The sequence below is a fragment of the Mauremys mutica genome, chromosome 11, assembly GCF_020497125.1.
Source record: "Mauremys mutica isolate MM-2020 ecotype Southern chromosome 11, ASM2049712v1, whole genome shotgun sequence".
NCBI classification, from domain to species: domain Eukaryota; kingdom Metazoa; phylum Chordata; order Testudines; family Geoemydidae; genus Mauremys; species Mauremys mutica.
Window position 1 is genome coordinate 38,069,874 of NC_059082.1, and position 12,211 is coordinate 38,082,084.

General features: G+C 50.9%; 1 protein-coding gene across 1 annotated transcript; it reads right to left on the reverse strand.

Annotated features, from left to right (window-relative positions):
* Window positions 1-536: 536 nt before the first annotated feature.
* Window positions 537-6,678, reverse strand: LOC123344069 (zona pellucida sperm-binding protein 3-like). Its single transcript, XM_044979812.1, has 9 exons — window positions 6,226-6,678; window positions 2,574-2,692; window positions 2,380-2,483; window positions 2,125-2,302; window positions 1,920-2,040; window positions 1,731-1,822; window positions 1,500-1,642; window positions 1,228-1,353; window positions 537-692 (listed from the first exon to the last, which is right to left on the reverse strand). Exons 1-9 carry the CDS (start codon window positions 6,661-6,663, stop codon window positions 586-588), a joined length of 1,428 nt encoding a protein of 475 aa, XP_044835747.1. The 5' UTR covers window positions 6,664-6,678; the 3' UTR covers window positions 537-585.
* Window positions 6,679-12,211: the final 5,533 nt, after the last annotated feature.

Consider the following 12,211-nt stretch of genomic DNA (forward strand, 5'->3'; position numbering starts at 1 on the left):
AGGATATCACCCTCCAGACTCACAACTGCCCAAGGGCCACACCCATGCTAGGGGGTGTGGTATGGCCACCTTAATGTTACTGCTGGTAGGGCCCTTAAGAGTCCCCGGTACCACCCCTGAAGAGGTGATTTCAGTCCATGGTGAGAAGAACTTGGAGAGCCTGCTCACCTTAGACACAGGGAGGAGATATCCTAGAGAAGTGGTTCTTAACTGTGGGTTAGGACTGCAAAGTAGGTCATGACCCCATTTTAATGGGGTTGCTAGGGCTGTTGTAGTCTGTGGCTTCAGCCCCAGCCTGTGAGCCCCCACTACCCAGTGCCAAAGCCCAAGGGCTTCAGTCCCCATGCCCCCCATCCCCAGGGCTGAAGCCCTTGGTTTAATCCCTGGGCTGGGACAGTAATTGTCATCAGAAGGAGGTTGTGGTGCCCATTGGTGTGTCCATGATGTGGTTGGTGGATCAACCACACCATTCCCTCCCCCACAGAAAGGAAGGCATCTCCCTTGCCCATTAAGAATAAGTCATGGACCAGACTCAATTCACTGAATTTATTTACATTAGACAGAAGGTACAAGGCATGTGACTGCTCAGGCACTAGAATGGCTGCATCTTCTGTATACAAGTATCCCCAGAGTAATGAAGGCCAGTGCAATGGCAGCTGCCATGGAGATCAGCCCAGCTGTAGAAGAGAATCCTACAAAAGGAAGAACAGGTGGTTAAAACTGCAACTAGTTGCTTTTCTAGCTACCTCTCCATAAAAATCCACCATGGACTTGCTGGGTACATTAGTGAAGGCCATAGTTAATAAAGTTGGGGATTTTATTGGAGCTATATTGAAGGGTTCTGATTTCTGAAGTGGTTTTTAAGCCATACCAACTGGATAATGTTTACTAGAAGTGGCTGGAATAGGAGATCAGCACCTTTTTATAAATCCCACTAGATAAGTTGCAGGGCTCAGGCCAAAACTGGTGTCTCAGCAGATAAGCCCAGGCTGCAATGGCTGACAGACCTATGTTTCACTGGCTTTGGTTGGTCTGTTTCAATGAGGAGCCCTCCTTGAGTCTTGTTGACTCATTCCTAACACTCCCTCCTTGTACTAAGGGATTCTTACAGCTGACTTTGCAAGACTCATTTCTTTCATCCTTTAGATCAGTTCTCATGCCAACACAATGTAGATTAATAAGTGACAAGAGGCACCATGTGATTTGTTCTTCACTAGAACTGCTTACCCTCCGAGGCTGCCTTCTCTGCTTCCATTTGATCAGTTGAGAGATCCCTTGATCCTCGATAAGCATCAAAGATGACTAGGGGTCCTACCACAACATCAGCCTCAGCTTCCCTCACCAAGGGGTCACCTGTATTGGGGAAGAGAAGCACTACTAGAGCACCAATACATGTCAGGTTAGTCTCATCCATCCCATTTTGGGTGGAAAAATCCCCTAGGAACAGTCTGTTGGAGTAAGCCAGACATCTTCCCAGGTGAAGTGGGCACAGAACCTACCATGCCTGGAGGCCACATCTCTCTGGAAGCGCCTTCCTGGCCATCTGTCCAGAGGTCTGACTCTCCCAGACTGTCCAGCCAGCCCACAGTTCCCAGTCTCACAGCACCTGCAGATGTCTCTGGTGCCTTCCACTGGAGACCAGCTGCAACAGAACAGGAACAATCATCTACAGGGAAGTGTTCCTCTCTAGGCTGCCCATCACTCCCCTGATGGGGTTCTAGTCTACTCACATGTTGCCTGCTTTGTTGAAGGAACAAGCCTTGTTCAAGGGATCTGGGGCTTGCTCAGCTGCAGTGACTTTCAGGTGACAGGTGATGTAGATCTGTAGGGGAAGTGGGAAGAGGGGTTAAGACCATCCCAGGGGACACTAACACCTGCTTATCCTGGGGAAAATTTGGAGTAGAAATCTGGGAGCTTACCAAGTTCCTGGCATCTCCTGCAAACCTGAACACGTCCACCATGAACTGCAGTGTGTCCTGCCTGGGTCTGGGAGATATGAAGGCTGAGGTGGTGTCATCTGACCTCCCATCCACCAAGCATCTACACACAAGAACCAAGGGTCAGTGAGAGTCCCTGATCAGTCTTGTTTTACACTAGACAGGGCTCCCGGCTCCCAGCTCTTACCCATTGAAGTCAATGACAGCATAGTGGGGAGAGGAGTCCCTGTCTGGGGTCAGGGTGGCCACACAGCTGTCCACAAAGAGCCTCAAAGCCACATGGTTCCCAGTGTTGACATCAGCTTGGATATGCATGACCTCCCCCAGCTGGAATCCATTGGAGGGTCTCTCAGCACTCCAGTCATCTGCAAGGCAAGCTCACAGTGAGCAGGACAGACAGGCAGGCAGGGTTGGGCTCCCCCTGAAGGCTCCTCCCACCTACCATTCATCAAGCGCAGGGAGAAACCCAGCCTCTCCTCTGCAGACAGGGTAGAGCTGAAGGGAACCCAGGTTGGCTTGATGGCTTTACTGCTCACATTGTCCTTCCTGTGAGAGGAGCAAACCTCAGTCACTGATCCAGATCCCACAACAGGGACTGGATGAGTGGGAGGGGACCTGAGCATCTCAGACACTCACCTGGGATAGTGACACTCAATGGGAATCACAGCTGGATTGGTTCTCAGAATCACCGGGTTGCTGGCAGGGGTGGGGTTATAGTTCAGGCTTGTGCTGTAAACGAGGGAGTCTGGGGTCATCTGGGAAGAGCCAAACATGGAAAGGTTAACACTAGTGTACATATTTCATCTCTCACTCTCACAGATCTTGGGAGACAGACCTGTCCTCGCTTACAGACAGCCCCGCAACCTGAAGCAAATAGTCACCTGCAACCACACACCACACAACAAAAACACTAATCCAGGAACCTATGCTTGCAACAAAGCCCGATGCCAACTCTGTCCATCTATCTACTCAGGTGACACCATCATAGGACCTAATCACATCAGCCACACCATCAGGGGCTCGTTCACCTGCACATCTACCAATGTGATATGCCATCATGTGCCAGCAATACCCCCTCTGCTATGTACATTGGCCACAGGGACGGCTCTAGCCATTTCGCCGCCCCAAGCATGGCTGCACGTGCCTGCGGATGCTCCACCAAAGCCACTGGACCAGCGGACCCTCCGCATGCACGCCTGTGGGAGGTCCACTGGAGCCGCCTGCCGCCCTCCCGGCAACTGGCAGAGCGCCCCCCATGGCATGCCACCCCAAGCACGCGCTTGGCGTGCTGGGGCCTGGAGCTGCTCCTGATTGTCCAGTTTGGCCAAACAGACAAATCTGACATCCGGAATCATAACATTAAAAAAAACAGTAGGACACTTCAACCTCTCTAATCATTCAGTGACAGACATTAAGGTGGCAATTTTGCAACAGAAAAAGCTTAAAAAAAAACCAGACTTGAACGAGAAGCTGCTGAACTTGAATTAATAGGCAAACTAGATACCATTAACTTAGGTTTGAACAGAGACTGGGAATGGCTCAGTCATTACACTAATTAAATCTATTTCCCCATGTTAGGGTATCCTCACACCTTCATGTGAACTGTCCAAAAGAGGCCATCTTGATTATCACTTCAAAAATCTCTCCCCTGCTGATAATAGCTTCTCTTAATTAGCCTCTTAAGGTGGTAGTAGCCATACCAACTGTTTCATGTTCTCTGTATGTATAAATTTCTTCCTGTATGTTCCATTCTATGCATCCAGTGAAGTGGGCTATAGCCCACAAAAGCTTATGCTCAAATAAATTTGTTACTCTAAGGTGCCTCAAGTACTCCTGTTCTTTTTACTAGTGTACATGGCATTTGAAAAGTCATTCAGATGAGCCCAAGAACAAGCCTGAGCCAGATGGAAACAAGAGCTCAAGTCTTCCAACAAGTGCCCAGTCAACTGGGAACTGCCTTTGGAAGGGCTGGACACTGGAAGCAGGGGATTGCAGAGCTCAGTCTGCTAGAGCAGCCATAGGAATACAAGAGCCAATGTAGTGCTATTTTGCAGAACTCTACTCACTAGTTTCCTCTGTGCAGGTTGTAAAGGAATCAGGCAGTAAAACCTCCAAGTTTCATCTAGTACAGGCCTGCACAACATGCGGCCCGCGGAGCCTCACTGTGTGGCCCACGAGGGGATTCTAAATCCCCCGCACACGGTGCTCCGTGGGCACCCCAGAGCCCTTTGAATCCCAGCTGCGGCCAGGAAGCAAAGAGCTCTGGGCTGCCCGCAGTGGAGGGGAGCCCAGAGCCCTTTAAATCCCAGCTGCAGGGAGTCAAAGGGATCTGGGCTGCCCGCAGAGATTCCCAGCCATGGCTGGGATTTAAAGGGCTCCCCGCAGCTGTGGGCAGCCCAGAGCCATTTGAATCCAGGTACGCAGCCGCTGTTTGCCCCCTCCCCGGACCTCTGCCTCAACTGCCCCCCAGGACCCCCACCCCCTATCTAACACCGCTGCTCCTTGTCCCCCGATTGCCCCCTCCCAAGACCCCTGCCCCAACTGCCCCTTGGGACCCCAGCCCCTATCTAAGCCTCCCTTCTCCTTGTCCTCAACTGCCCCCTCCTGAGACCCCCCCAAACTTTCCCCCAGGACCCCACCCCCTACCTGTCCCCTGATAAACCCCTGGGACTCCCATGCCTATCCAACCACTGCCTGTCCCCTGACTGCCCTCCTGAACCTCTACCCCATCCAACCACCCCTGCTCCCTGTCCCTTAACTGCCCCCTGGAACCCCCTACCCCTTCTCCAGCCCCCTTACCGTGCCACTCAAACCAGCGTGTCTGGCTCCATGCAGCTCCAGACACATTGCTGCCATGCTCCCCCGTGGAGCCCACAGGCCCACCCGCCTGCCCCAGCACCTGCCTTCCAGATTTGAACACCTCAAAATTCAGGAGTGCTCAAGCTCAGTTTGGGCAGCTGTTACTTCATTTCTCCCAAATCAAATATACTGATCCACTATAACTTGCTGTAGAAAAAGCAGGATAAAATTGAGCAAGAAATGCTTATTAGGACTGGAATTGCTATTTTCAACAGCCATTGCCTTTTTGTTTGTTTAAAAGGAAGACAGTGCATTGGCAAATTCCCCATAGAAAGAAAGAGGAACAAAAGAATACTAAAAGGCACCTCAATTTTTCCTCATTTATGGAGGACAGTCTTATAATATGCACCCAGATATCCTCCAATCACACAAGCTGAAAATTGTTCCACTTTACTGCAGCTCTGTAACCATATGGGAACCAATCCTGTCTGTGTTTTGTGCACATCCAAAATTCCTGCTGAATGACCTGCCCTGGGAGCGTTACCAGTGACCCAGGGCTGGGGAGGCAGGGGGGGAAGAGGAGGAGGCGGCAGTAGCACTTGTAGGGGGGAGCCCAGGGCTGGGGCAGCAGCAGGGTGGGGAGGAAAGGGGGAAGCCCAGTGCTGGGACAGCAGGGGGGGCTGTGTCAGTGGGGGGAGAGCCCAGGATTGGGGCAGCAGGGGGGAGCCCAGGGCTGGGACAGGGGGCAGCCAAGTTTTTTTTTGCTTGGGGCAGCTAAAAAAAAATCTAGAGCCGGCCCTGCCGGGTTCCCCCAGCTGCTGGAGCCCCAAGCCCTTTAATTTGACCCTGAGGGCTCGCAGCCACCTCTTCAGCTGGGAGCCCCCGGTTGATTTAAACTAAAGTATCACCTCCCCACCACCAACCTTCCTTTTTGGCCCACAGCTGTTTTGGTGGGGTGGTGCTGGGGAAGGAGGGTTTGTTTCTGCAGGGCTGGACGGCCCTGGGGCGGGGTGTTTCTGCAGGGCCGGGAAGTTTCAGCCCTCGGCTGTTTTCTTTGGAGTAATGTGGCTCTCACTGTTTTACGAGTTGTGCAGGCCTGATCTAGTAGCTTCTTTCAGGAGAATTTTGACCAGGGATTAAGGAATCCAGTTGTCTGTCCCATTCCCTCCTGCAGCTTATGTGGAGCTCAGGCTAACACCAACCAACCAGTGTATTCAGTTGAGTGGTCCTGTCTGCAGAGTCTCCAGACAGAGTCTGAACATGGGGGTCCAGAAGTAAAGTCCATCTGAGCCACCAGACCACCTGCTTCAGGCTTCACTTGTGAGCCTGCTCCAGGAGCCAAGCTAGTAAGAACAACTCAGGAAAAACAGGGAGCTTGTCAATGACAAGGACAAAATCCCACCCATTGTTCCCTCCCATACCCCATCAGACAAGCCAGGGTAGCAATGCTAGGAATAAGTAAGGGCTCCTGGCTTGCATGAATCCTTACCTGCAAGGTGCTGCCACATTCATGGAGCCCAGCTTCAAAGGTCACTGTGTTCTCCGCAGCATTAAGGGACGTGTACTGGCAGGCAGCTGGGCCAAGGCTCAGGTCAGCAGCTTTGATCAGTCTCCCCGTCCCAAACAGATCCCTGTGCACAGTGATCACCAGCTGAGCCTCCTCACACTGCACCGTGACAGGCTGCAGCAGGGACACAGCCCTGGGCTGGGAAGCATCAACCCAAGCCCAGGGATAGCTCTGGCCAAGAGAGGATACATGGGCTCGTCTGCGAGGGGGCTCGGCTCTGGGGGCAGGTCTCCAGATGGCTGAGTCCCTCCTAGAGAAATCCCAGGGATTGTAACTGATCACCTCACTGACCACCCAGCACAGGAGAGCAAAGCCCAGGCTCCTTCTGTACCCCATCCTGCCTGCAGCAACCAACAGCATAAAGGGAAAGTACTACTCTGGGGCCTTTATATCCTGACATAAAGCCAGGTGACAGCTGCCCCAGGTAATTAACACCCTCCCCTAATCTGCAGGCAGCTGGGGCCCAATCACACCCACTGCCCACACTCTGGAGCAAGGAAATGGGAGGGCTAATGGGAATCAGCCCCACTTGTTGGTCAGTTCATCAGCTGTAGTTTGAGAAATTCCTGCCTGTTTCGTTCAATGGAAGGCTAATGGTGGGCTCCACCACAAAGGGACCCAGGCTCCCCAATCCCAGATTTAGACCTGTAAATCCCGGGCTTGGCTCCACTGTGATCTATAAACCACACAGCGAACTCCGTAGGTGCCTAAATTCACTCAGCAGCACCTATGTTTTTAAGTTCCTTTGGTGCCCGTGTTTCAGCCTTTGGGCTCGTAAACAGCTGCCTCCCTCTAGGAGCCTGGGCACCTATCTCCCACCTAAGCCAAGAATGATCCATGAGCCAGAGAAGTTAGGCATTTAGTTGCCTAAGTCACATGAGGGGCCCAATTTACTAATTGTTCTGCTTACCAGCGTGGGCCCCATTCACAATGGAGCAGGATGTGGTGTCCACATCAGAACTTTTAGCCCAGTGGTTAGAGCATTCACCTGGAATGTGGGAGACCCAGGTTTGATTCCCCCTCTCTACTGCGGGAGAGAGAAAGGATATGAACAGGGGTCTCCCACCTCTCAGAAGAACGCTTGAACCACTGAGCTAGGGGGAATTCTGATGCTGGGCTTTCTCCTGCTCTCCCATTCAAGCTGTTCTGTTGTGGATAAATAATGAAAGAGGGACCAGACCCCAGTGCTCCCACCGGGCTACAGCAGCATTCCCGGTCACCTGCTCTTTCAGTCTGGCCCAATGACTGTTCCACTGTGGATAAGTACGAAACTGAAATCTGTTCAAGGGGAAATTTGTGTCCTCTCTAATATCCATATAACTAGACAGATAAGTTCCAAAACTGGTGTTCTCGTTCCAGGGTTGGGGTGGAGTTTCTAGGGTTGAGTTGTTTTCCTCAATGTGTTTCCCACATCTGCCCCCATTTCTCCCCTCCCCCAGACTGGTTTGTTTTTCAAAGCCAAGAGAGGGCCTGTCCTGGGGGGAGGATCCATGTGAAAATGAGATTCCTGGGATAGGGACTGTGACACTTCTGACGGCAGCCAGGGTTGTGCATCACCCTAGTTGCCACCTGCCTCCTGTATGAAGGAGCCTTGCTTTGCATGCAGTGTGCAGCGGCAATCACAAAGGCAAACAAGATGTTAGGAATCATTTAAAAAGGGATAGAGAATAAGACGGAGAATATCTTATTGCCCTTATATAAATCCATGGTACACCCACATCTTGAATACTGCGTACAGCTGTGGTCTCCTCATCTGAAAAAAGATATACTGGCATTAGGAAAGGTTCAGAGAAGGGCAACTAAAATGATTAGGGGTTTGGAATGGGTCCCATATGAGGAGAGATTAAAGAGGCTAGGACTTTTCAGCTTGGAAAAGAGGAGATGGGGGGGAGGAGGAGAGATGATAGAGGTATATAAAATCAGGAGTGATGTGGAGAAAGTAAATAAGGAAAAGTTCTTTACTTGTTCCCATAATAAGAACTAGGTGTCACCAAATGAAATTAATGGGCAGCAAGTTTAAAACAAATAAAAGGAAGTTCTTCTTCACACAGCACACAGTCAGCCTGTGGAACTCATTGCCGGAGGAGGTTGTGAAGGCTAGGACTATAACAGGGTTTAAAAGAGAACTGGATAAATTCATGGAGGTTAAGTCCATTAATGGCTATTAGCCAGGATGGGTAAGGAATGGTGTCCCTAGCCTCTGTTTATCAGAGGGTGGAGATGGATGGCAGGAGAGAGATCACTTGATCATTACCTGTTAGGTTCACTCCCTCTGGGGCACCTGGCATTGACCACAGTCGGTAGACAGGATTCTGGGCTGGATGGGCCTTTGGTTTAACCCAGGATGGCCATTCTTATGTTCTGTGCCAGCTGGGTGTTAGCTCCCCAATGCAACCAGCCCATCAGCCCCTCAAGCATTCTTCTCTGGGCTAGCCCACTCCTGTGTTTTGCCTTGCAGGTTAACAATCAATGCACCCCTGACTTCAAGTCCCTTCAAACTGGGATTCAGCCCTGATCAGTGGATACCCATAGAAATCACAGATCCTCTGTTTCCAGAGGAACAGCGCATCACCATTTACCAGTTTGGCCTTAGTTCACCGCTTTTGTATCACACACAACACTTCAGCTCAATTCTAAAGCAAAAGGAGATTTATTTAAGACAGAACAGAGAGTCAAATAGAAACCTGTGTGAGATCTGGAAACAAACAGCTAGCTATGAAACAAAATCATAACCCGCATTCCAGAGCCTATACTTAACTAACAAGGTATCCTCCCATCTAGAAAATAGCACCTGATGTCAGGGTGTCTTTTTGCTCCTCAAATATACCAGAATGTCCCTTTTATGTTTACCTATAGCTAGGGTTCCCCCTCCAATGTTGAATTCTTCCTGTTAGTTTCTTTCTGAAGTCGCTGCCAGCTCCTCATTAGCATTTGACTTAGACGTTGTATGGCATACAACACATAATGGTCCACCATGGAGATAAGCATCGCCCACCCCTCCTGTCTGCAGGACTTTGTCTCAAGACCCACTACCTTTGAGAGGCCTGCTTTATTTACATGGCCTACAGAACCTGATTTTCAGTGCTCCTTGCATATTTCCCATACCTACATCTCACAATGGTTATGATGACCAGTGAGACCCGGGGTTTCATTAGAGAAATTACATGACTTTCTCTTGGTGAACCCAGGGGATCCCTGCACCTCTGTGTCTCCCAGTGCCCTCTGCCAGTTGGCATCATGAGGTTCTTGGGTCACAGGTACCCCTGGGGGAATCTAGTGGCCTGCATCAAGGGCAAGCTCCAAAAGCTAGTCAATTTGAAGTTATTCAGGTTTATCTCTGTTTTAATGGTGCAACCAATGGGACTGCTGTGAGTCTTGCATGGAATGACAGTGTGCCCAGAGGAAGGGAGAGAGACACCTGTTGTCAACACCATACCTGTGGGGAGCCCATGGGATGGCATGCAACTGTTCCAGTCCACTGACAGCTCTTAATATGTATTTGCACCCACAGTGCTAATAACTGATTAAGGCTTCATAGCCCTATACTAGGGCAAGGCAGCTCTCATAGTCCAGCATCTTAGAGCTAAGCTGCTTGAGAAGTTACATCATGTTCCTCCTAGGAAAGCTAGGAATAAAACCCTGGTGTCTCCAGCTGACCCCAGTCACAGCCATGCTGCTCTCTGAAATGAATGCATGGAGTTAATGTGGTTGGTTACCCTCCCTGTGCTAAGCATGAGACCACAGTCTCCTCCCACAGCTGGGTAGAGAGCCCAGTAATCCTGATTCTCTGCCAAGCAGCTGTGAAGCCCACTTACAGAAAGGTTAGGTCAAGGGGCAGAAGACTGTGTCCAAACCAGGTGACTCCCACTGGTGTAATTTTGGCTCCACATGATGGAATTGCTCTTTTCCCAGTTTAGTGAAGGTTGCAGCTAAACTTCTATTTAAAAACCAAATTTTGCATCCTCTCTTCAAGGCACCCTAGAAAGCCAGAAAATTGGCAGGTCAGGTGGCTGACAGCTCAACCAGCTGCAGTACCTCCAGGCATTGAATCCACACCCCTCATGCAGCACAAAATTCTTTGTTTGGGAACTGGCCACTAATTTTGGCTTAGCGGCACTGAACCTTGGGGTCTCCTCCATGAAACAAGGACAGTAATGATTCCTACTCTTTGTCTAGATACAGCCAACATCATTTGGGAGAAAGAGAAACAAGCTGAGTGCAGAGAAAGAAGGGGGATTTGAGGGATGTCAGGGCTTTGGAGCTTCCACAGTGAGGGACCCAGAGTTTTCTGGGAGGGCTGGAATTATGCCAGAGGCAGGGGACATTTACCTATGACAGAGGGGCTGGATCTCAGCTGGGCAGGGGGAGAAGAACAGAGGGACTATGGAAATATAGGCTGGAAAGCAATGAGAACAATGGTCTGATGGTTGAAACACCACCTTGGCATGCAAGAGATGAAGGTTAAGTTCCACATTGTGCCAAAGCCTTCCTGGGCAATCTCACTTAATGATCCCATGTCTCCTTCCACCCTTGTATGACATGAGGTCAGCACTCCCCTGCCTCCCAGGGTGCTGAGAGTCATTTGATACTGTACATGAGGTGCTCTGACCTTGGACAGCCCCGTCAGCACCAAGTCCCTTCAGCTCACAGGTGCACAGCAAACCTACAAGGGCCACTGCTCAGAGAGTTGCATCTGTTGGAGGAAAGAGGTGCTGCTCCTGCCCCACTATCTTGCCTGCCAGCTTCAGTGCCCCACTGCAGCATCCCATGGGAGAGGCTAAATAACCACTGCTGAAGAGAGCTTGTTGGGGGAAAATACACTCTGCTGCTCCCTTTCCTCTCCTTAGCCCTGCTGACAATGTTTGCTTGTGCAACCCTGAGTAAGGTCTGCTCCCCACCCACCTAAAGGACAGATGTTGTTTGAACAAATGACATCCTGTCACCTAGCAGGATGGGCTGCTTTCTACCACTGGAGAGAGCACAATGGATCAGAACCCTTTAGACTTGGGTTTGAGTTGAAGCTGCCCTAGGTGCATGATCAGGTTGGAGCAGCCCTCACAGGTCATGGCCTAGAGCATGAGCGGGAAGATTTTAGATTCCTTTCGCACCTAGGCCCTGTTGCACAAGACCGGGACTTGCCTGCACAACTAAATCTAGCCTAAGCCAGAGGAATTCACCCCAGAGGTGATTTCAGTCCATGGTGAGAAGAACCTGGCTAGCCCACTCACCTGAGAGAGAAGGATGGGGGCAGTTACCTGAGAGCAACAGTTCTCAAACTGTGGGTTGGGACCCCAAAGTGGGTCACCACCCTTTTAATGGGTTTGCCAGGGCTGTGGTGGGCTGCCTGGGGCCAAAGCCACAAACTGAGCCCCAGGGCCAAAGCCCAAGGGCTTCAGCCCTATGTGGCAGGGGTGAGGCTTTTGCCTGACATGGGGGGTGCTCAGGTTACAGGCCCTGAGCACCCCCTGAGCTAAAGCTCTTGGGGTTTGACCCCCCTGGGCTGGGGCAGTAATTGTCAGAAGGGATTGTGGTCTAATGAAATTTGAGAACCCTTCTCCTAGAGCATTGTGTAAAGCCAGTCAGAATCAGCAGGAACTCCCTTCTGGAGTCTGTTTCACTCAGAGGGCACAGTGGCTGGGGAATATTGTTCTCTTCTGCTAGAGCCCTGTAATGGTTACAGCTGCCAGCTGGACTGTTCAGAAGGAAGGAAGGAAATTCCTCTGCCCTTTGCCTATGAGAGATACCAGCCATTTGACTCTGGGAACCTGAAGGCAGCAAGCTCTATTCTCCCCATCCTCCCATGATCTCTCCTCATTCAGCCCATGCATCAACCACCCCATTTCCTTCCCCAAAGAAGGTGAGGGCACACACCTCCCTTGCCCATAAAGAATAAGTCATGGACCAGACT